The following is a 26,103-nucleotide window of genomic DNA, read 5'->3' as shown; positions in this document are numbered from 1 at the left end:
ATTTGAATGGTATTAAAATGAAAGAAATGATAAAAGATAAAATTGGCTGAGAATATAAAACTTTATTTCCATTGCTGTCACTGGTTTGAAATGCATCCTCTGATTCTGTTTCCCTCTCCGTATTGGTACTTTCCCTTCTTCACAGGATTGTGGTTAGAGAGAATATTTTTTGAATGGAAAGAAATTATTTGCAAATATAGAGTTTTAAAGAAAAACTTGAGAATGAATGTATCTTCATAATTAGATTCAGAAAAAAACCAAAAAACCAAAAACCAAATGAGGTCTACAGTGACTCTTAAAAGGCACTTTAAATTTAAAAGTTAAAAAAAAAAAATCCTCTTACTTAATCCAGTTCATCAGCTCCACTGTATCTGGATCATAGAATTCTCTCAACTCGGAGAGCTCATCCATCATTCCTGGCCAGAACTGAAATTAAAAACAAAACTAAACAAAACCAAAATCCACCCCCAGACCCACAACTATCACTAGATTAAAGTGAAAAAGGAGAAACTGCACATAACTTGTGAACTAAATAAACGTGGTAACTGGAATATTAGAACTACTTCACTTCTGCAGTCAACCCTTCTAGTGTAAGTGAGATGAAGTCTGAGAAAAGTTTCCAAAATTATTGTGAGCTGGAGCTAATTAGAAGTAGAGGTGTTGCCAACTTTAAAAAATGAGCTTTTATTTTACACTAATAAAAATGCTATTGTATGTGGTGTTAATATCTAGTAAAACATTAATTTGGATATGACAGGAATAGCAACCATGAGAAAGTTCACAGGATATGAGATAAATGTGACTAACTAACTTCATGTAATTTATCTTTAAATGTAGAATGTACCCTGTAGAAGACAGCACCATTTTAGAGCTGCAAAAATGCTTTGGAATACAGAATCTCATTTTTTCCTCACAACTCCTCAGGGAGACAGATGACGCAGAAGGCATCATCACCATGGCTATTTATTTTTCATTTTACTAGTCTGGAGACCTCAGCTCAGAGAGAGAGATAACCTGAGTTGCTCAGATCACAGTGGCAGAGTCACAACTGGAAACTTTTCATTGTGTGATATGGTGATTATATTGTTTAAACTAGAAATCTGGACAAATGGTTTGATGAATATTAACATAATTACAGGTACAAAGGGAGAGAAGAATATTTGAAAGTAGGACGGTCCAGGAAAATCTGGTACATCTGAGTATTATATTTATGCCACTGGTGCCTCCTACTCAACTTGAGTAACTTAAGCTATGCAGATATAATGTAAAAATACACTCTGAATCCACTGCTTTTCTAATATAACTTGTCTGTGTAATTCAACAACTAATTAAATGTTCAGTTTTATCAAATGGCAGTTGGCTAAAAAGACTTGATCATCTAAATACATGCTAAGGTGAACTGCAGAACTCATTTCCTACATTGGAATAGAAGCCCAGTGATAATGTATCTACATTTCATTAAAGTTGCAAGTATAATCTTTTTTATTTAAGAACCACTAACTGGAAGCAAAGTGGCACCTGACTGGTCTATGGATGTTTTTTTATCCCTATCACTTTCTTATCTTGTCATTTCATCTTTGGCCATTTTTACTACTCATTCATATCTTGTCTCCTGGGTGGGTAAATCAGGAAAATTGCTGGTGCTGGTGACAGAAAATCAGGTGTCAGCACTACTAGTCCTAGGTTTCAGAAGAGATGTAATAAAAATTACTGATTAAATGATACCTCTATAAAATTCCAATTATCCATTATCCCTATTAATTTTGATAACAATAGAATACCAACTTTTAAATGATGTTTTAATTATTTTCGTATAAAACATATTTTGAAATCTGTGAATTCAGTGGTTATTAGATATTTTTCTAGTTTGAAATTTGCTGTTAATTCTGAAAATGTTAATATCTGGTAACACAGTCTTATGATAAACTTCTTAAACAACGTGAAAACAAATGTTGAATTAACTAAATGCTGTTCCTAAATGATCAGCACTGTTTATATGAGATTTTAGGTATCCAAATAAGTTAATTAACATGAGAGCAATAATGTTATTAAACTCTTGATTTTAGAGTGGAGACTAGCACATACTTTTCCCTTTTAAACAGGATTATCCTAAGCAGACATATAGCAAAATAAGTATTATGAACAAGAAAATTTGAAATCCTCATTATAAGTGCTATGTAAAACTTAAATCAGGCTTTGAAATATTAGTTCGTATTTCTTACAGATAAATCTGTTCAATAGTTAGAAAACATATTCAGTTTCATACATAAGATCTTTATTTTCTTTGTGATTTTGTATTAAAACACAAATACAGTTTTGAGAAGCTGAAATACGTAAACTGTTTTATACAGTGAAAGCTGGATGCGTTAAGATTTCTCCTGAAGTCCAATACTGAGAGAGGCGAGGCCATCTGTCTTCGGAAGGATTCTTCAGAATGACTACTAACTCTCTTACTCAGGGTACATCTACAAAGATTCCCTGAGGAAATGATGGCCTTTTCAGTGCTATCATTGGTTCTTCCATAGCACCGGTTCTCAAGAGGGGTTGGGGGAGGGATTCTGCCACACCCACAAGGGGACATTCTGCAATGTCTAGAAACATTTTTGATTGTCACAACTGGAAGTTGGTGCTATTGGCATGTAGTGGGTAGAAGGTATGGATGCTGCTAAGTGTCCTATAATGCACAGGACAGCTACTAAGACAAAGAATTATCTAGACAAAATGTCAACAGTGCCGCTGCTGAGAATCCCTGTTCTCTGCAGGGGGTTCTCAAGTTTGATGGTGCATTAGCACCACCTGCAGGGCTGGTTAAAACCTGGATCACTGGATCCCACTCCCAGAGCTCCTGATTCAGTCGGTCTGGAGTAGGACCCAAACATCTGTATTTCTAACAAGTTCCCAGGTGATGCTGATGCTGCTTGTTTATTTCTTCTATAATGTCCTTCCTCAATGTTATCAAGAACAAGAGACTTAAGTCCTCAAGTAGCTATTAAAAAATCAACAAATTTTCAAATAAATATTTGAGACATAAAGGAACTCAACCTACACACAGAGACAGTGGGAAAGGACAGTGGGAAAGGACTGTGTGTATGTCTTTAGTGGTGAGACAGGAATGATGATGAGCTGCATCTTTTCTGTGAGGAGGGTGCTTTATCCCTCAGAATCAATGTGTAATAAAGCTACCTCATTCATCATTAAACATATACTCTGCCTAATCCTTAACTGTTGCTTTCCAGATGTTTCTAAGAAGTTTCATTTATTTACCGTAGAGCAATAAAATTCCCAGAGGCATGGTGGCAGAAATGACCTATTTCTGTGTTTTCTAGTATCTGGGAGTTGGCACAGTGGTCCACCCATAAAAGCAAATGTTTTGATAGATAGGAACACGATAGAACATAATTTTTTGAAATATTTACAAGAGAATTGTCTAACAGTGATTATCAAACATTTCTTTTAGCCTAAAACCTTTGCTTCAAATAAAATCTTACATGAAAATATAAGCAAATAAACCCAGAAGCTGAGCTGCCATAGCTGATCCTTTCTGTAGGAGAGTCCCACCCGCCTCCCCACTCCCTTTAGCTGCCCTCCCAAATCAGGAACTGTACACAGTAGAGTTTGAAATCCATTGTTCTACCTTAAAATAAAGTTTGAAGAAAAAAATCTAAACTTAAAAAATATGTAAGATTTTTTTTTTAAAAGAGAGCATAAGAGCTCAATTGGATAAAACAATCCAAGCTACCTGCCCAGGTAACAATTCAAGCCTCTAAATCTCAGAGGCGTGATGAAAGACTCACTGTCTCATATGGAGGAGTCTCAGAACTGAAACACAGTTAATGCTGTTTCAGAAATCAGTCAACTGAGAATATGAAGAATTTCTTTATTTCCTACTGAAACTGAAGGACATAAGAAGGCTAAACTTAGACTGTATTTATATGTGCCCAGCCCTCTTACAAAGATGATTTTAAGCATCTAATAAAATATGTAGGTTAACATAAGATGCATTTTAGGATCTTACTCTATAAAAAGCAGGTAACAGGGAAAACTAATTTTTCTCCTTTATTCACCTCAAAATAGGTCTGAAAACATCTTTATTTTCAGAATTTGCATCAGCTGACTAGTAAGTCAAAACCAAAATTAATTAGAATAATTAAATTGTAGTATTTTTTGTTATAATGTTTTTACCTGTTAAATCCCATTTTGGGAAGAACATCAGTCTTCCTATCGATGTCAACTGCCATAAGAAGCAGCTAAATAGATATTTGTAAGTTCTGCAAAGCACTCTACTTGCCAATGACACACAAAGTACACTGAGTCAAAGCAATTATTCTGCTAAATAGATTAAAGACAGGAATGAGGACAATCAACCTTACCTTATAGCACAGATACAGCAGTATTAATATCGGTACTGAATATCGCATTATACATATCTATATAAGAAAGACATTATTTAGATTACAAGTGTTTGGAATATTTTTGCTTTTACATTTTTGGTTTGTAAATACATGTTTTTTAAACAACAAAAATATAATTTAACAGAGCATGAGTCTCCGATATGCAAGACAACTGAGTCAATCATTCATAAGCTATTTGTAGCTCCTACCATATTGCCACCTAGTGAATTTATAGGGCAGAACAACCCAGAACTGCACTTATGGGCCATTAATCATTACTGTACACTTAGTAGTAATTATGTTTATATTATAATAATTAACAATAATAATAATAGCGATAACTCTGGATAATGGGATTATTGGTGATTTTTAATTTTCCTTTTTGTGCTTTTCAGTATTTCCAAATTCTGTATAATGAACATATCTAACTTATGGTCTGGAAAAAAATGATTTAGAAAATAAAGCTAAAATTAAACAAAATTATTTTAAAATAATTCCTTATAAAATCATAATGTATCAATTATTTGTAGCTTTAAATTTTAGTATCCATTTTATCAAATTGATGTATGGACAACTGAAAAAAAAAACCCAACAGAATTGATAATTAAAGAAATACTAGAAGTCATAAAAATGAAATGGAAAAAGAGATAGCACTGACCCTCTTTGGGTTATAAAGATGGATCAACTTCAGAAGTAACTCCCATATTTCAGGGCTGCATAAGCCAAATGATGCAAACACACACATATGTGATGTCCAGAGGTACTTCATTCTGTAAGAAGAGAAGCAGGCAAAGGTCAACAGTGCTAGCTGTGTAGAAACCTGGAGTCTGAGACAGCTGTAAAAACAGCTGTATTATTTGTGATAGTAAAACCTTACTAAAACTATGCAGAAACCGTTGCCAAGGGGTTACTTATTAATTCCATTGCCTTTTGAGAACCATCATATAAGTTAAAGTAGAGGAATATTGGCAATTAGGAAAAAACTGGTTATAAATACTATTTTGTACTGGGAGAAGATAGTAAACAAGGACTTTTTTTTTTTTTTGCGGTACGTGGGCCTCCCACTGCTGCTGCCTCTCCTGTTACGGAGCACAGGCTCCGGACGCGCAGGCTCAGCGGCCATGGCTCACAGGCCCAGCCGCTCCGCGGCATGTGGGAGCCTCCCGGACCGGGGCACGAACCCGCGTCCCCTGCATCGGCAGGCGGACTCTCAATCACTGCGCCACCAGGGAAGCCCCAACAAGGACATTTTTATGGGAACCATAATCATTAATGAAGATGATCATCAGTTCCCAAATTACATTGCTAACCTATGTCAGGTAAAGAGTGGTCAAATAAAAAATAAACAGATAAAACAAAAATACCTCATTGTACTCAGTGCCAAGAATCCAAACAGAATCGTATGTATTAAATTGTAGGCAGTTTCTGGTTTCAGGCCGATTCTGTACTCTCCCGTTTTATACATGGATTGCTGATTTGTAGAATCACTGCATAAAATAGTACATATACAAAAATTAAAGCTGGGTAACTAATTTTTAGTTAAATCTTTCTTAAAGAAGAAGATAGAAGGACTTCCCTGGTGGCGCAGTGGTTAAGAATTCGCCTGCCAATGCAGGGGACACATGTTCCAGCCCTGGTCTGGGAAGATCCCACATGCTGCAGAGCAGCTAAGCCCATGCGCCACAACTATTGAGCCTGCGCTCTAGAGCCCGCGCGCCACAGCTACTGAGCCCATGCCCTGCAACTACTGAAGCCTGTGCGCTCTAGGGCCCGCATGCTACAACTACTGAGTCCACGTGCAGCAACTACTGAAGCCCACGTGCCTAGAGCCCATTCTCCACAGAGAAGCCACAGCAATGAGAAGCCCACACACCGCAATGAAGAGTAGCCCCCGCTTGCCACAACTACAGAAAGCCTGCGCACAGCAACGAAGACCCAACGCAGCCAAAAATAATAACTAAAAAAAAAAAGAAGAAACCTATGCCTTCATATATTTAGAAATGTTTTATTTCCCTAAGATAAACTGAATCAGCTCTGATCAATTTTGAATTTGTTTATGAGGCTAAAAGTGTCATAATATAAATGCATTAATAATTAGAGTAACTAAAACTGAACAAATTTCATTTTAATTTAAGCAAAACCTTAAAGTCCTTCAATCCTTTAAATTATAAGAGATAGCAAAAAAATATTATTTTGGAATCACTGAAACTACAAGAGATCTTTAGAGATGTCATAGTAGTTACTCGTATCTTTCTAGTTTTTACAAATAAGTAAAAATGTGTCCATGAACTTGGAATTCAGTTCCTTTACGAACCAATGATTACATTTTTAACCTACCACAATACCTCATTACATATAACATGACTTTTTAAAAAATTAATTTAATTTTGGCTGCACTGGGTTTTTGTTGCTGCGCGCGGGCTTTCTCTAGTTGCGGTGAGTGGGGGCCACTCTTTGTTGCGGTGTGCAGGCTTCTCATTGCGGTGGCTTCTCTTGTTGCGGAGCACAGGCTCTAGGCACATGGGCTTCAGTAGTTGTGGCATGCGGGCTCAGTAATTGTGGCTTGTGGGCTCTAGAGCGCAGGCGCAGTAGTTGTGGCGCATGGGCTTAGTTGCTCCGCGGCATGTGGGTTCTTCCCAGGTCAGGGCTCGAACCATGTCCCCTGCATCGGCAGGCAGATTCTTAACCACTGCGTCACCAGGCAAGTACCCTAACGTGATTTAAAAAATGAAATATGGCTACATTAAGATGACTGCACCCATAAAATTAACAATAACCCTTCAACATCATCTAACACCCAGTTCACGTTCTATTTTCTATTTATTGCAATAGCTTTTTTCAGGTGGTTTCTTTGAATGAGGATCCAAAGCTTTCATACTGCATTTCATCAATGTCTCTTTAAATTATCTTTCAATCAATATAAGTACTCCCCCCTCCGCACTTTTAAGGGCATTTACTCGTTGAAGAAAATGCACAATTTGTCCTATAACTGTTCCTACCTTCTGGAATTGGCCGATTGTCTCCTCGTGGTGCCATTTTATATTATTTCTCTATTCCCATGTTTCTTATAAACTTGTAATTAGATCTAGAGGTTAATTATTAGAGTCAAGTTCATTTATTTTGGCAAGTACACTTCATGGGGATATGATGTATTCCATATTGCATCACACTGGGAAGAACGTACTGTCTGGTTGTCCCCACTTGAATGATGTTGAGATGGATGAGTGGGTTCAGATTTGCACAATTTGTTGTCAAGGGGAAAAGGAAACAACAGTAAGGGCTGCCAGCTTAGGATAAAAATAATACTTCTATAAAGGCCCCACTTATCCTTCACACAAATCCAATAGACTTGGATAGGTACAATGCTTCTATGTAACTATAGACCTGTTATTTCCTGGAAATCCTCTTTTTCACCACCCTAGATACATAAGAAAATTAAAATGATACTCTATGGTAATTTTCACCACTGGTGATAATCTTTACTTAAACGTTATATATCACAACCCAAACTCTGGCTTCCATTGATACTAAAAGATTACTCCAGACAAGAACATACCCTCTCATCCTCCCTTGATACCTGGGAGAATTCTGCAACACCTCTCCCGGTGCCCACAACTGAGCTGGAAAGCTCTATTAATCCCATGAGTATAGAACAGGGTATCCTTTTCAGTTATATACTACACACTAATGTAGATGTGGTGTATAAACGTAATGGTACCATCCTTCCTAGTACTAGAAGGTAGAAATACTTTAAATACTTGGCATTGATAATATATCCTTCAAATTACTTAGACGTTAATTCACATTGAGACACTATAATTCTTAAATGACTTTAATTAATGTAGTGCTTTCCTCTAATGAAGTCCTAATATCCCTACCTGGTAAAATCTTTATCTATAATCATATACCAAATAAGCTTCCAAGGACGGCCCATAGGTTCACGCTGAGCATGGCAGACATTTTCACACAACACTGCAGGCCAACTGAACTTCCTGCTTTGCATGCTGTCTAGAGTCCTGTCGACACCTGGTGTGTCTGGAATAACATTAAGTTACACTGTCTAGAATAATTTCCATCTATTTTCATGGGGCTAAATTTTTATCTTGGACTCGGTATAAAAAGAACACTTCTGAAAGATACTAAAATAGTGTATAGTCAGTGAAATAGCTTCATGGTTCAATGTTGCTTCATTCTTAATAATCATAAAACACCTCAACTGATCTGGGCTCATTGTAATGACTTTCTCCCAGCACAGCTCTCCAGTGGCTGCGAATCACAGCTCACCAGCACCTTAATTGGCAAGGTAACTACACAGGAAAAGGGCTTCTTCTGGGCTTCATTACTTTTCCACAAACGACAGTAGCTTCAACTTCTTACACTTAATCTTGTTTCAATTTAACATGGATAGTAAATGCAAAAACCTCCATCAGCTTGATATGTAGGTGTTCTTCATACTCCCTGACTTTCTCTTTTAAGTAGATTAGCAGACATCCTAAGTTTTAACACACTGTCAACTAATACTTAAGACTTTTAGTAGATGCTAATAATTATGGTCCATTCCAACTTTATAAGCCCTTAAACAAGATGCAACAAAACAAATAAACAATGGTTAACTCTTGACAGTTCATGAGAAATAAAAAAGGTAGCTGGAGAAAGAAAGGTAGAAAAACACAGGAAATTAATAATGGGAACAAAACAGAGAGACTACAAGTCAATAACACTTGCTAATGATAGCTGAAATCTACACAATATACTCTACGCATGAGGCACTGCTTTAAGTACTTTATGTAATTTTCATTTATTTATTTCTCACAAAACCCTGTAGAGTAAGTACTCTTAGTGCTCTCATTCTACAGAAATGGAAATGGAAATAATGAAGGGTTATGTAACTGGCTCAAAGATCACATTGTTCCCAAGTATGCGAGCCAGGACCTCAACCCAGACTGTGTGCATGGCATCTACTACTTTTTACTGTCTCTTAACTACTCCACCCTTACCAACTGAGAGTACAGTCCACGCTAACTTGGGTACGTTCCCCCTTTAAGATGACTGTACTCTGTTCTGTATCTGATGTTTTGATTTTCAATTTAGCAATTTTTCTGCAACACAGAACAAGTTCATTAAAGCACAGAATTAGATTTCTGAAATACGCCATACCTGAGATTATGGAAGGCAACAGCTAATGCTGCAATCACTGTGATGGACAGAACAAATATATAAGCATAAAAAAGCAGAGTATCTGAAAGCCTTTCAAATGTATTAAAAGGCAGAAGGCCAAATGCTTCTTCACACAGATACAGGTTTGCATCAAAATCTCTAGGAAACAAAGGGAAAGCAAAGTATTAAATTCAAGTACAAGATAAGTAAACCTCCAACTCTTCCTCAAAATAAGCCTGAAATTAAGAACTGATAACTTACATTTTAAAGACCCTGCTGATTTAATATAAAAAGCAAACACAGACTTTAAATTCAGTCATACCTTGTTGCTCCAAATCCAAATTTTGCCTTCAGAAATTTAAATATGTGTTCGTCTGACTTGAGGTTAAGAATTTTCTATCGGGGAGGGAGAAAATAAAAATTGCTATCAGTTTTTTATGCATGGTTTTCTGATAATTTCCCATTGAATACACATCTTCAGCACTCCATTTCATAGGACTGTATGTATGTGTATGTGTAAAATTAGTAAATGTTTACAATAGGTCTTAGAACTGAGAAATTCTAAGGCAGGGATTTTTTCATTAAAAAAATTATTTAAGTATAGTTGATTTACAATGTTGTGTTACTTTCTGGTGTACAGTAAAGTGATTCAGTTATACATATTTTTTCTATTATGGTTTATATTGAATACAGTACACTGTACTTTACAGTAGGAACCTGTTGTTTATCTATTTTATATATAGTAGTACGTATCTGCTAATCCCAAACTCCTAGTTTATCCCTCCTCCAACCCCGTTCCCCTTTGGTAATCCTAAATTTGTTTTCTATGTCTGTGTCTGTTTTGTAAATAAGTTCATTTGCATTATATTTTAGATTCCACATATAAGTGATATCATATGGTGTTTGTCTTCCTTGTTCTGACTTACTTCACTTGGTATGATAATCTCTAGATCCATCTATGTTGCTGCAAATGGCATTATTTCATTCAAAAGCAGGGATTTTCAAACACCCTCCATTCCTATTTTTTTTTTTTAGCAGAATCGTTTTTGCAAACAAAATCTCGGCATAAGTTCAACGTGCAAAATAGATAAAAGATGAGGTTCTTTGGTTTCAGGGAGAGGGAGACAGCTGAAGCCCAGTGAGTACAACTTTTAAAATCAGAAAACCGATAATATCATGATCTGAAACCCCAAATAGGAACATAGCCCACAAAGCCTATTTTGCTTTGGGTTTTTCTGTCTGCAGATACAACTGATATAAGACTCATTCTTTCAAAGACAATTCAAGACACAGCAATAACCCTCAAGGGGTGAAGAGACAAATGCCAGTGTTTATCATTAGTGAGTATAATTTTAATTCACATTATTTTATTTTTAATTTATGGCTGACAAAAATTCATATAACATAAATGGGTGAAGAAATTGTATCAGAAGAAAAATGACGATAGAAAAGAAAATAAGATTAATCCAGAACTGAGGTTAGTACACAAAATATATTCAGTAGATATGAGCCACAAATCCGGGCTCATGCATTCTAGTAGCAAATACAAAGAGGGAAATAAAAGCATTTATGCTACGCACAGGGTCATAAGATTAAAACAAACCAGTTGCTCAAGAGACATCCTTATAATCCTAAAACTGAGACTCAAGAGAAATTTTCCCCATGGGTAGAGTAAAAACAGCAAACAGTCTCAGACTATTTTTTAAAATTCTTCTAATTGTAGGTAGCTGGCAGAACATTATGAGCAATTCAGTACGCATTATTCTTTGGGGAGTCAAAAAACAGTGGTCCAGACAAGTAGCTCTCTCCTGGCTTAATCCAGGCACAGATAACTGAACATGTAGAGTGGTGAAATGGATGGACTGCATATCTTTCAGCCAGTCTTTCAGAAATGCTGATTATTCTGCTCAAATGTTTTTTTATTTTAATAAATTTTATTTATTTATGGCTGCATTGGGTCTTTGTTGCTGCACGTGGGCTTTCTCTAGTTGCAGTGAGTGGGGGCTACTCTTTGTTGCGGTGTGCAGGCTTCTCATTGCGGTGGCTTCTCTTGTTGTGGAGCATGGGCTCTAAGCATGTGGACTTCAGTAGTTGCAGCACGCGGGCTCAGTAGTTGTGGCTCGTAGGCTCTAGAGCGCAAGCTCAGTAGTTGTGGCGCACGAGCTTAGTTCCTCCGCGGCGTGTGGGATCTTCCCGGATCAGGGCTCGAACCCATGTCCCCTGCATTGGCAGGTGGATTCTTAACCACTGAGCCACCAGGGAAGTCCCTCAAATAAGTTTTTGATAAGTAGTGAACTATATAGAGTTTAAGAAAATAGTGACAAGGACCTGGAGTGGAGGTGTTTAATGTGGCTGACTGAGTGAAGGGTCTGTTTTTTCTTGGACAGTCAACAGACAGGGAGAGAGACTGCCATTCTCTTACAGAAGAGGAGTCTGTCATGTACATGCAGCTGTCTTCTGTCCTGAGACCAGCCTTCCCAGAGGGGCAAAATCATCTCAATTAATCAATGTGGTTCCGACAGTAAACCCAGTTTATTTATGAACTTACCCCAATAAAAATCATGTCATTTTTTTTTTTTAGTACCATAGTACAGAAAACGCTCTAAAAAGTAGAAGCTTTAAATTTAGAGAAATACTTGTTTAATGCTTTTAAAGCTGAGTTTTTAAAAAGTTTAATAACGCAAAAGGTGGGTTCAAAGTAGAACATGTTAAGAGCAAATAGAAATCAAGGACTAAAATCAAGAAAATAATCCTGTTACTGAAACAAAGGTAAAACTGAGTCTGTTTAAAGTAAAACTGGTAACTCTTTAGTAATGCTAAATTAAATATGTCATTTTATTAACCTACCTTAATAATGTTGTTGAGAAAAAGTGTCAAACATAAAACCACAAATAAATGTAACAATAGTTTCCCAAGCCTATTAAGGAAGCTTCCAGTTTTCAGGTTTTTCTAGAAATGAAAAGAGTTGAGTTTCAATTTTTTAATTTTAATATAACTTCATAAACATTTAAGATGAGATTACTTAAGAATTTAAAACATTGGGTCACACAACATATAGGGAAAATATAACCTAATTTTCATGAGGTTACATTGTCTTAAAATTTGTCTTTTTCTAATAGTAAATGAATCACTTAATAATAAGCTCCATATGATGAGGAAATGTGTCCTAGTCCTTTTTTTTTTTTAAAGACCTCTTCAACCAGAGTATGGAGTCGGCCACTTAGAAGGTACTCAGCATATACTGACTGAACTTGATCCACTGATTCATCTTTTTATCCACTGATTCATATATCACAGACTATAACCCATTAAATAAAAGACCTATATCAAAAAAGTAAATTGTGCTCTTTGATACATAATAGTTTTCTTATAACCCTCAAATAACTTTATGGATTATCAAATATAATAATATCTAAACAGTGCAAATATAAGTGATGTTTATTTATAATTAAGGTTAAAAGGATAAATGAGAAATACAGTTTTTAATAGTCAACTAAAAGCCTGTTTTTTAAAATTTTGTGAAGATTTGTCCATAGCAGCTCTCATTCAAAAGACTAATAACAAAATGTATTTATTCTTCCCAAAATGGAAAACAAAACAGCTTCTTGATATAAAAGTGCTTATGAGAAATGTTTCTCATATGCTTATAAGACAGAAAACAGGCTTTGCAACATTATTAAGGAAAAACAACTAACTCTTAAATTTTATGTAAATTTAAGAGATTTTAATTATATAATAAAGTCAAAAGATGAGGCCAATGTCAAAACATGTTATTCTAGGAAATGTCCCATTTTTTTCTAAAGGTATTTATTTGGAATCTCAAAATTCTCAAAACAGAGTTAATTTTAACTCACTTAAAAATCAATAATATGATATGGAAGGATGGGGTAAAGAGTGGTGTTACTACTTCAAATAACAAGGTGTCCCCCAACTTTAAAGACTGTGACAAACACATTTCCACAAAGCAATATGTTCTTCTGACTCTTGAGTTCACACATGAAAAAAGTCAACATTTTTTTCTCTTTTATTCCAACTTTAAACCAATGGCAGTCAAACAAGTATCTCTGGCTAATCCTGAATTTAATTAAGATTCCAATTTTCTAAGAAATAATAAATGTCAAAACAAAGGAATGGCAGATCAGAAAGCCTGAAAACAAATGCTATACCATGCACTTCAAAAAAAGCAAATAATGGCCCTACTGCTTTTTAGTGGAAATTTGGTTATAAATTTTCCTTTGTATACTATATGAAAACAAGGTCTAAACAACCACACAATTAAAAAAAAAATTTACTTTGATTAAGGACAAAAAAAAGTCCTACCTGAAGTTTTCTTGCAATTAACACCGAAAGGTTAAAACTGATAAGCAATGATCCGAGAATCATGGAATTAAAAAACTGAAGAATGCAGACAAGGAATAAACCTGTTAGCTGTATACCATACAGCCATGTCACCTGCAACAACCAAGGATTAGATGGTTAAACAGATTTTTATCAAGAGACTCCCACATGCTGACAGGTTGGTCACTAGTTGGATACATCTCAAGTTATAAATAATGCAGAAAACACACCTAGCGTCAAGTAATACAATCTAAGAAAGGAAGATAGTAACTCTTTATTTACCTTTTAATTACAGAACATTTTAAACTTTATAACATTAAGAAGAACAGGGATATATGAAGTAGAGGAAGCAAACAATGGTATAAATATATTCTAGGAATAGGCAAATGCTGTTTGTAGTCTTTAATTTTCTTCTAAATTCCTTTACAGTTATGGCCTATAGTATTTTATTGTATTCCAACAATCAGTATTTTTACCGTACTCCATTATTTCCCAATCTTCCCTAATGACTAATGATGTTGAGCATCTTTTCAGGTCCTTATTGAACATTTATATATCTTCTTTGGAGAAATATCTATCTAATCTTTTGTCCATATTTCAACGTTGAAAGAGTTGTAAGAATTCTTTATATATTCTGGAAATCCTTATTCAGATATATGATTTGCACATATTGTCTCATATTTTGCGAGTTGTCTCTTCACTTTATTATATTTTTTTTTTGCTGTACGTGGGCCTCTCACTGTTGTGGGCTCTCCCGTTGCGGAGCACAGGCTCCGGACACGCAGGCTCAGCGGCCACGGCTCACAGGCCCAGCTGCTCCGCAGCATGTGGGATCCTCCCACACCGGGGCATGAACCCGTGTCCCCTGCATCGGCAGGTGGACTCTCAACCACTGCGCCATCAGGGAAGCCCATCTTTTCACTTTCTTGATGGTATCCTTCCAGGTACAAAAGTTTTTAACTTTGATGAAGTCCAATTCATCTAATTTTTTCTTTAGTCACTTGTGCTTTGGGTGTTACATCAAAGAAGGCTTGGGCTACTCCAAGGTCATAAATATTTATTCCTATCTTTTCCTCTAAACATTTCATAGTTTTAGTTCTTAAAATCAGGTCTATGATCTAGTTTGAGCTCATGATTGTGTATGGTAAGAAGAAGGGGTCCAACTTCATTCTTTTGCATACAGATATCCAGTTATCACAGCACCATTTTTTAAAATGGGGTTTTCCATTTTTTTAAAAAAAAATTTAATTTAATTTAATTTTTATTTATTTTTGGTCGCATTGGGTCTTCGCTGCTGAGTGCGGGCTTTCTCTAGTTGCGGTGAGCGGGGGCTACTCTTTGTTGTGGTGCGTGGGTTTCTCATTGCGGTGGCTTCTCGTTGCAGAGCACAGGCTCTAGGCATGGGGGCTTCAGTAGTTGTGGCATGTGGGCTCAGTAGTTGTGGCTCGTGGGCTCTAGAGCGCAGGCTCAGTAGTTGTGGTGCACGGGCTCAGCTGCTCCACAGTATGTGGGATCCTCCTGAAGCAGGGCTTGAACCCCTGTCCCCTGCATTGGCAGGCAGATTCTTAATCACTGTGCCACCAGGGAAGTCCCATCACAGCACCATTTATTGAAAAGATTACTCTTTCTCCATGATTATCTTGGCATCCTTGCTGAAAATCAGTTGACTGTTTATTTCTGGTCTCTCAATTCTATTCCATTGATTTATGTCTATTCTTCTGCTTGTATCACACTGTCTTGATTACTGTACCTTGGAAGTTAAGTTGTGAAATTGAAAAGTGTGAGTCTTCCAACTTTGTTCTTTTTCATGATCTTTTTCGCTATTCTGGGTCCCTTGAGTTGCCATATGAATTTTATGAATTTATGAATTTGTCGATTTCTGCAACTGGGATTCTGAGAGGAACCATGTTCAATTTGTAGATCCATTTGGGGAGTATTGCCAGCTTAACAATAGAAAGTCTTCCAATCCATGAACATGGGAAATCTTTCCAATTTATGCAGGTCTTTAAAACTTTCAACAGTGTTCTGTAGTTTTCTGGGTATAAGTCTGCACTTCTTTTGTTCAATTTATACCTACATATTTTATTCCTTTTGATGCTTTTCCTTCTACGAAGTATTTGTATCTTTTGCTCCCTTTTCCATAGGGGTGTAAATATTTTCCTCATTAAATCTGTAGGAAAATTTTAAGCATAATGACTCATTCAGGAATACATTTTTTTAAAATAAAACTTTTTTTGTCTTTATTTGGATTACGATGTTTTTTGATGCTGGCAGTCTTTTTTTACACCAAGTAGGAATATTTAGAGAAAAAAGAGCAGTCTGTGTTACAAGATTGCACAGTTTTATAAATGTACAGTCAGTCATCCATTGGTATCTGTGGGGGACTGGTTTCAGGACCCACAGTGGATTAACAAAATCCTTGGATGTTCAAGTCCCATGGTCAGCCTTCTGCATCCATGAATTCAACCAACTGCAGAGGACTGTATATATTTATTGAAAAAATCTGCATATAAGTGGACCCACGCAGTGATACTCATGTTGTTTAAGGGTCAACTGTAATGATATCCTAGGTTCAAGAGAAACACTGTGGGTGATCAGCCAGAAATGTAATACTGAGCAGTACTGTATACTAGAAAGTTGTGGATTATCAGTGGTACTTTTTTTTTTTTTTTTTCAGTGGTACTTTTGATGTTCCTTCTCAGGTTCTATTAGTTCAGAGTTTAGAAACAAGGCAGCAATAATACTTTCTTCCTATACAGAATAATCAAAATTTTCTTCATTGGCATGCTCATGCTCTTCATTATCATTCATAATTAAACATGGTTAACATTTTTTAACATTCATAAAATATCAGGGAGTATGATAAATGACTCACTTATATCAACTCATTCAAATCGAGGCAGTTGGTTCTAGAGTCTATGTTCTTAACTGGCTAGAACATAAGTACTGCCACAGAGAATCAGAACTTTGGTATCAAAGTGTGCTAACATTGAATGTTTAATGCTCCAAGGGAATTATGAAGGTCTGTAGTTTTACTGATCTTTTGAAAGAACTAGCTTTTTATTTCACTAATTTTCTCTATTGTTTTTATGTTTTCAATTTCATTGATTTTTGTTCTTTTCTTTATTGTTTTCTTCCTTCTGCTTGAGTTGGGGTTATTGTGCTCTTCCTTTCCTAGTTTCATAAGGTGGGAGCTTGGTTATGGTTTAGATTTTTCCTCTTTTATAATGTGTGTAGTGGTACACATTTCCCTCTTAGTGCTGCTTTAGCTGCACCACACAAGGTTTGATATGTTGCATTTTTGTTGCCACTGAGTTCACTGTTTCCTCAAGGCTTCCTCTTTGACCCATAGATTATTTAGAAGTGTGCTGCTTAGTTTCCAAATATTGGAAATTTCCTTATCTTTTTGTTGATTTCTAGTTTGAATCCATTGATTCAATCCATTGGGTATTCTGCTGTTGTTGGGTGGAATGTTCTATAAATGTTGGTTAGATCCTGTTAGTTGATGGTGTTGTTGAGTTCTATATCCTTAACGATTTCTGTCTGGTTCTCAATTGTTGAGAGAGAGGGGTGCTGAAGTCCTCAACTCTTTTTGGGTTTGTCTGTTTCTCCTTTCTGTTCTGTCACAGTTTTTGCTTCACATATACTGTGGCACTGTTGGTTAGTACATGTACATTTAGGATTGCTATGTCTTCTTGGTGGATTAATACTTTTATTAGTATATACTATTCTGGTAATTTTCTTTGCTCTCATGCCTACATTACCTGATATTAATATAGCCACTCCTACTTTCTTTTGATTAATATTTGCATGGTGTATCTTTTCCTACCCTTTTATTTTCAATCTACCTATACTGTTTGTTTGAAGGGAGTTCCTTGTAGAAAACAATTGGGTTGTGCTTTTTTAATCTATTCTAACCCATCTCTGTCTTTAAATAGTTGTATTTAGATCATTTACCTTTAATGTAATTTTTTTAACGTCTTTATTGGAGTATAATTGCTTTACAGCGTTGTGTTAGTTTCTGCTGTATAACAAAGTGAATCAGCTATGTGCATACATATATCCACATATCCCCTCCCTCTTTCTTGCATCTCCCTCCCACCCTCCTTATCCCACTCCTCTAGGTGGTCACAAAGCACTGAGCTGATCTCCCTGTGCCATGCAGCTGCTTCCCACTAGCTATCTATTTTACATTTGGTAATGTATATATGTCAGTGCCACTCTCTTACTTCGTCCCAGCTTACCCTTCCCCCACCCCGTGTCCTCAAGTCCATTCTCTATGTCTGCGTCTTTATTCCTGTCCTGCCCCTAGGTTCTTGAGAACCATTTTTTTTTTTTAGATTCCATATATATGTGTTAGCATATGGTATTTGTTTTTCTCTTTCTGACTTCACTCTGTATGACAGACTTTAGGTCCATCCACCTCATTACAAATAACTCAATTTCGTTTCTTTTTATGGCTGAGTAATATTCTATTGTATATATGTGTTATTATTGATATGATAGGTCTTAAATCTGCCATTTTATCATTTGCTGTTTGTTCACTCCGTTTTCCATTTCTGTTTTCTTTTCTGCCTTCCTGTGGGTAACCTGAATATTCTTAGAATTCCATTTTCACTTATTTATAGTAGTTTTGAATGTATCTCTGTGTACAGATTTTTAGTGGTTGTTCTGGGTTATTACATTATACATTCATAACTTACTACAGTCTACTAGTGTGGACATTTTACCAGTTTGAATCAAGTGTAGAAATTTTACCTCAATTTAATTCCCTTTACTTTTCCCATTTACAACTGTCATAAATATTTCCTCTACATACATTGAGAACCATAAGACCATATTACTATTTTTGCTTCGGCTATCAAACATAATTTAGAACACTCAAGATGAGAGAGGAAGTTTATTATATTTATTCATATTTTTACTTTTAATTGCCTTTTCTCTCTTCCTGATGTCCCAACATTTCTTCTTTTATCATTTCCTTCTATTTCAAGAACTTCATTTAGCCTTTTTTTTTTTAACAGTAGGTCCATAGGTAACAAATTCTGTTAGTTTTCCTTCATCTGAGAATGTTTTGCTTTCCCTTTCTTTCCTGAAAGATATTTTTGCTGGCTATAGAATTCTGGGTTGACCATTCTATTCTTTCAGCACCATGGTTTCTGATGAGAAACCCACTGTCGTTCAAACTGGCTTTCCCCTATAGGTATCATTTTTCTCTGACTGCTTTCAAGATTTTTTTCTTTATCTTTATTCTCCAGAAGTTTGATTATGATGTATCTTGGCATTGGTTTATTTGGGTTTACCCTATTTGACATTAGCTCAGCTTCTTGATTCTGTAGGTTTTGACAAATTTGGGAAGTTTTTGACATTCCTTCAAAAAGTATTTTTTTCAAATACTTTTTCCAGCCTCACTCTCTTTCTCTCCTTTTGGGGTTCTGATTATATGAATTAGACTTCTTGTTACGGTCCCATAGGTCTCTGTAGCTCTGTTCATTTTTTTCCAGTCTATTTTCTTGTTCAAATTAGTTCATTTCTAAATTGTCCTGTCTTCAAGTTCACTGATTCTTTCCTCTGACCATTCCAGTCTACTGTTGAGTCCATCTACTGAGTTTTTGGGTTTTAAAAAATTTATTTATTTTAATTAATTTGTTTATTTTTTTTGGCTGAATTGGGTCTTCGTTGCTGTGTGCGGGCTTTCTCTAATTGAGGCAAGCGGGGGCTACTCTTCACTGCAGTCTGTGGGCTTCCACTGCAATGGCTTTTCTTGTGGAGCACGGGCTCTAGGCATGTGGGCTTCAGTAGTCATGGCTCGTGGGCTCTAGAGTGCAGGCTCAGTAGTTGTGGCGCACAGGCTTAGTTGCTCCGCAGCATGTGGGATCTTCCTGGACCAGGGATTGAACCCATGTCCCCTGCATTGGCAGGTAGATTCTTAACCACTGTGCCACCAGGGAAGCCCATCTTTTGAGGTTTTTATTTTCATTATTGGAATTTTTCAGTTCTAAAATTTCCATTTGCTTCTTCTTTTTATCTTCTAAATCTCTGTTAAGAGTTCCTATTTTTCATTTGTTTCAAGTGTGTTTGTAATTGCTCAATGAGAATTTTTTTATGATAGCTGCTTGAAATTCCTTGTCAGGTAATTCAACTTTTGTGTGCCTTGGTTTTGGCACCTGCTGATGGTCTCTGTTCATTCAAGAGATTTTCCTGTTCTTAGTTTAACAAATGATCTTCAGTTGTATTGTATTATGTTATGGAACTCTGAATCTTATGTAAATCTTCTGCGTCAGCAGACCTCCTCTGACACCATGCCAGCGTCATGCCACTGAGGAAAGAAGGACACTGCCTCATTATTTCCAGATGGGTTTGGATGTCCAGGGTGACCTGGACATTTGACCTCCACTGACTTTTGAGGGGCAGAAGAAAGAGGTGTCTCATTACTGCTGGGTGAAGATGAAAGTTTAGGCTCTCTGCTGACACCATCCTGGCAGGGATGGGGAGGGCTGTCTCATTACCAATAGGTTGAAGTTGAAGGTTCTCCACGTGGCATTCATGCTTCACCCTTTCTTGTCCTTTTGGCTTTTCTTGGGGCTTTTTTGGTTTGAGTCCATTGGTTTCTCCTGATTGCTGACTTTCCCAGTACCTAGTCTGAGATATATGCAGCAAAAAGAAAACCCAGTGAACTCACTGCCATATTCTTCCTCTGGTTTCGAGGTCTCTAGGTGTAGTCTACTTTCTTTTCTCCACCTCTCAAAATTTTCTTATATTTGTTTTTTACATATTGTCTAGGGCTTTTCATTGTACTTAGTAGGAAGAATAAGAAGGGCGTTTCCTTCATTTTGTCTGGAACCATACGGAGTACTTTAAAATTGCCTCTTAGGCACTGATCACTAATGTGTTTTGTTTTCACAACAGGTAGTCTCCACATTCTTAGTCTTTAATCGAACAGAATTATATGCTTAGTAATAACATTTACTGTTCTGTTTTATATTTTAAAACCCTGTACACATTTCTCACTGAAAACTTGATCTTTTGATGGTAAGAGATTTTCCATCATCCATGAAGAGAAGATGACGTGTACTGAAAAAGATATTGCTTCTTGTCACCACATCAGGCTCTGAATTTGTATTACTTTTTTCTACATCAATTATACTGACTCTTTCCCATTCAATATGATTAGAGATCAGTGATTCCAATTTATGAAGAAACTAAGGCTCCAAGAAGTTATATCACTTGACAAAGTTTAAAGAGCTAGTTATTTTCAGAGTTGATAGTAGCAACTTGGTATTATAACCCAGGATCCTTTCATTATAATACTGTTCCTCCTTTAATTCTGATAGTTATAACTACTTCTAACGCCAACAGAGTTTCAAATATAAAAGTTCAACAAAGCTTAGAACTGAATATGAAATAAATTAGCTGTATTATTCTTTAGTTTTTTGTGTGTGCCAAAATAGTACCTTTTATTCTGTTTTCCAATTTTTTAAAAAAGAAAAAGAAACATGTTCATTACAGAAACATTCAAGAGATGTAAAGAACAAAAAGAAAATAAGAGCATCAATCACATAGCTGACTGCTAATACTTTAATGCATATATTTCTGGAAACTTTCCTCTCTCTATACATATGTTTTATTTTTAAAAAAGGGAGAAGGAAAACTAATGGTTATATATAACTAACACTGTGTTACATAGTTAAGACGTGTTTGTTTAACAATACCCTATTGCTATTGACTTAGGTCATTTCCAGACTTTTCTTATTACAGTCCAGCTAAAATGAACATGTTTGATTATTTCCTTAGGATAAATTTCAAGAGGTCAAAATTTGGTGAAAAGACATACATGTTTTCTTAGGCTTTTGATACCTACTGTGAAAATACAGAAAAATTATACACTAGGAAAAAAATTTTATATATGTATTTTCAAAATGGCTTAATATTATTTATTTATTTTTATTTCTTCTTTCATTTATTAATTAATTTATTTTTATGTTAAAATGTACAATGTTCTTTTGAACATACTTGTTAGAAAGGGGAAAAGTGATATCACATATGAAGAGACTAACTGGCCTAAGAGTGTATGACAAGAAGAAATACAAAGGTATCTAGGCACCTCTTCCCCTTAGCTTGCAAGTCTCCATGAACAAAGCATAAAGAGTTTACAAAACAGGAAAGCAAATAAAAACAGACAGCAACAGACTCAGCTTCATTTGTACATGCAGCTTTTAGAGGCATGTGGGCTCTATTATCATTATCTAATACCATATATATATACACATACATATATTATACACCCACACACATATATACACATTTTAACTTTGGATTATCCACCTGCTTTCTTTTTTTAATTAAAAATAGCTTTAATTTTTTAATTTTTATTTTATATTGGAGTATAGCTGATAAATGATGTGTTACAGGTATACAGAAAAGTGATTCAGTTATACCCATAGAAGTATCCATTCTTTTTCACATACTTTTCCCATTTATCCATTTATTATAAAAACTTACTTGAGAAAGGGGCTGTGAGTTTGGTCTCAGGAAATATGTAATTGCTGCTATCTGAATTGCAAAGAATGCTTTCTTTACTGTATTTTACCTTCATATCTTCCCCTCTCAAACTCCATCCAAATTCTAGTCTCCTCATTTTTGGTCCACCTCTAGCATCTCTTTTCTGTGAAATCTTTCTAGCCGAAAAAGAAGTCTCCTCTTCTAGACTTCTGGCACTTACTGTTACTACAAATTGACATCTATAGATATACAGACATCCCTCTAATTGTATAGACATCTTTATTTCCCAAGCCAGATGGCAAACTCCCTGTGGATGGGACAATGTCTTATACAGGTTGGAATTTTCTATAGCGCCTATCCTATTATTATGACTCGGTAGATAGATAATATATGTGTGTTGGTTGACTTTAATGTTTCCTAATTCAGATTCAGTCAGTTTCCAAAGATTGTTGCATCTCTTTTGACATGGAATATGTGAGTACAACTCTTCTCTATTAGATTATATTGCTGCCTTAGATCTGGTGATAATATTTTATTATACTTGGAAAATATTTAAGTTACTGTTACTTTGGAATAGTAACTATGAGCAACTTAAAAACATATACAACACATTAAAACATATTTCTGCACATGACAAAAACCATACAGTTAAATGACAGCAGCACACACTGGGAGACAAACAATGGTTTCCTTTATAATTTCCTTATTTCATATGTGACCTCTGACCAATCAATAGGGATTCACATCCCGTACTGGTAAATGTTACTATGAAAATTTTACAAAGTACCACAGAAAAGCTGTTATACACCCATTGATTTCCTTGGGGAAAAAAAGGTGGGACAGTACACAGTAATACATTTTAAAATAGCTATCTTATATTTTAAAATTTAAGTCAACGCTATAAAGGACGACTGATTTAGACATTTGTGCTCCAAATAAATCCATCTTTTTTTTAAGGCCACGCCACATGTGGGATCTTTGTTCCCCGACCAGGGATCGAACCTGTGCCCCCCGCAGTGGAAGTGTGGAGTCTTAACCACTGGCCTGCCAGGGAAGTCCCGAAATAAATCCATCTTTTAATGTAAAATAAGCAGAATAAAAATTAAGATGGTCAAACTAGGCTGCATAAATTATTCAGCTTCAACTGACTACAGCATATTTACATTATAGCTAAGAAGCAGCTTCAACTTTATCATTAAGCATGTGCATATTTTGAGCTCATTCTATCATATAAAACATTAAACAACAACCATCTCAACTGAGAAAAGAGAGCAAACCTTACCTTCACTGCTGGCAGCATGTCCAAGGAGTCCAGTATGAACAGCACTAATGCTTGCATCAGCATCATAAATTGATTAAATTGCCATGTTAGACTAAAGAGAAAAGTTGATATGAAAATGGCAAGAAGTGTCAGCCTCTGTAAAAAGAAAATCTTTGTATAATTTACATGTCTCTAGTAATAAAAAGCCTCTCAGACAAGTGTTCTCAAGAGCAGCCAATATCTCTATAAACCAAACAGAAAAACTATGAACTGTTGCTCTGAAAACTCTTGCATTTGTTATTTAAGTTCTCAATAGCCTGACGTGACACTCTGCATATAAATATTCACATATGGTATGTGTACTCCATATTATCATGGAGGCGATAATGCACCAAATCACCTCAATCATCTCAAGAGCAATGGCTTAAAAATTCTGACAGTTCTGCAGAAATTTTGTGTGGGTTTGCCGTAATTGTTTAAGGGCAGATAATGTAGAGTACATTTTTAACATCAAAAATGAAAACATTTTCTTTGCAAAGTAGGAACAGGTTTAGAAAAAGAAAACTTAATTTAACTCAAGTTAAAAAATTGGTCATGGAATAAGAACTATTAACATGCACTTGGACACTATGAACATCACATTTTCTGAAGCTTCTAAGATAAAATTGGAGAACTAAAAATATATACAAAGTATTATAAAAACTTACTTGAGAAAGGGGCTGTAAGTTTGGTCTCAGGAAATATGTAATTGCTGCTATCTGAATTGCAAAGAATGGCAGCGCCCAATTCTCTCTCAGTGGGATGGTAAACTCAACCCTTGTGGTATCTATTCTGCACAAGGAAAACACAAAGGACCAAAGTAGTAATTTTTACTATCATTACCTCAAAGATTTCCTAAAGTGAAAGACATATTATGTTAAGTATATTTAGATTTTGGTTCTTGGTTCTCAATAATTTGCCTTTATCATCATCATCATAACGCCTGCAACATAAAACTGGCATTGAGAAAATTTAACTAACCTGTCCACAGGTATGCAGTGGTAGAACTGGGGTAGAACTGGTAGTGCTTTATACTTGAGTCTTAATTTTGTCATTGATTAATAACTTTTAAAAGCTCCTTGACTCCCCTAAAATGTGAACCCCCAGAGGGCAAGTGTAGTTAAGTTTTCAACTTTGTACACCTAGTACCAAGAACGATCCCTATACATACTAGGAATCCAATAAATGTCTTTATTTACTTTTAATAGAAACAATAAATTTGACTTTAATTTATTCTTTTTTTAAATTTATTTTTTGTTGAAGTATAGTTGAATTACAGACTTTAATTTACTCTTAGCAGGAATAATATGTTAGATTAAAATGTTAAGAGCGGACTTCCCTAGTGGCACAGTGGTTGAGGGTCTGCCTGCCGATGCAGCGGACGTGGGTTCGTGCCCCGGTCTGGGAAGATCCCACATGCCGCGGAGCGGCTGGGCCCGTGAGCCATGGCCGCTGCGCCTGCGCGTCCAGAGCCTGTGCTCCGCAACGGGAGAGGCCACAACAGTGAGAGGCCCGCATACCACACACACACACACAAAATAAAATAAAATAAAATAGTAATAATAATAGTACCCACTCTACAGGGTTGTTAAAATCATAAAGTATGATGTAAAGTGCTTGGCATATAGTAAGCACTCAGTAAAGTTATAATAAAAAGTAATTTGTTGAGGATTACAACATAAAATCAACATCAGAATTCATGTTCAAGTTTTAAGACTGCTACTGACTATTGGTGTTGCTTTTAATAGGTCAGGCAATAATTCGATTTATCTCGAATATGTTTTTTAAAAATGCTATTTCATAATGCTCCAGGGTTTGGAAATTAATAGATATTAATTAAATAATGTAAGAACTTCCTTACACTTGTACAGTGCTTTATACTTTGCTAATTATGAGCTGCATACAATCTTACTGAGGTTGATAATAAAGATATTAATAAACCTTTTAAGAGATGAGATTTGTGGCTGGAGAAATACTGATCACACAGCAAGTTGGTAATAGAATTGGGATTATTATAGATGATTCTCTTGACTTACAATTCAGTGTTTTGTTCCTCAGCTGTAGATATACATATAAAAGTAGGACTTTCTACCTTACTAAATAAGAAACCCTCCACTAGGTAACCCAAAGAGAAAATACTCCACACAAAATGTGGCAGAACAACCTTCTTTAAACTGGAAATGAAGTAACTTCATTTTAACTTATACCTTAAAAAGGGAGAAGGGAATACTGATTCCAACTCACCTATTTGTGACATACCAGAAAGCTGCTAAGAGTCCTGACAGCCACGTACCACTCAGGAGCCAGCTGGTTATGTAAAGAGCTGTGACATACATTGCTTGGAGTCCAAATAAGGTGTAAATATAAAAATAAACTGGCTCTATATATTTCTGTAAGGGAATGATAAAAAACGTC

The 26,103-nt window shown here is 35.8% G+C and overlaps 1 protein-coding gene across 1 annotated transcript in view; it reads right to left on the bottom strand.

The window, feature by feature from the left end:
* Positions 1 to 26,103, bottom strand: part of DPY19L3 (dpy-19 like C-mannosyltransferase 3) — a 74,602-nt gene that overhangs the window by 16,180 nt on the left and 32,319 nt on the right. The window contains 11 exon segments of the mRNA XM_029204933.1: positions 344 to 426; positions 4,371 to 4,427; positions 5,050 to 5,161; positions 5,756 to 5,878; positions 9,549 to 9,707; positions 9,871 to 9,944; positions 12,396 to 12,497; positions 13,869 to 14,000; positions 23,671 to 23,805; positions 24,357 to 24,480; positions 25,933 to 26,078. Coding sequence (XP_029060766.1) covers positions 344 to 426; positions 4,371 to 4,427; positions 5,050 to 5,161; positions 5,756 to 5,878; positions 9,549 to 9,707; positions 9,871 to 9,944; positions 12,396 to 12,497; positions 13,869 to 14,000; positions 23,671 to 23,805; positions 24,357 to 24,480; positions 25,933 to 26,078 — 1,247 coding nt within the window.

The sequence above is a fragment of the Monodon monoceros genome, unplaced genomic scaffold, assembly GCF_005190385.1.
Source record: "Monodon monoceros isolate NGI ecotype Baffin Bay Population unplaced genomic scaffold, NGI_Narwhal_1 Super_Scaffold_10, whole genome shotgun sequence".
NCBI lineage: Eukaryota > Metazoa > Chordata > Mammalia > Artiodactyla > Monodontidae > Monodon > Monodon monoceros.
This window is presented reverse-complemented; position numbering and strand designations above follow the sequence as displayed.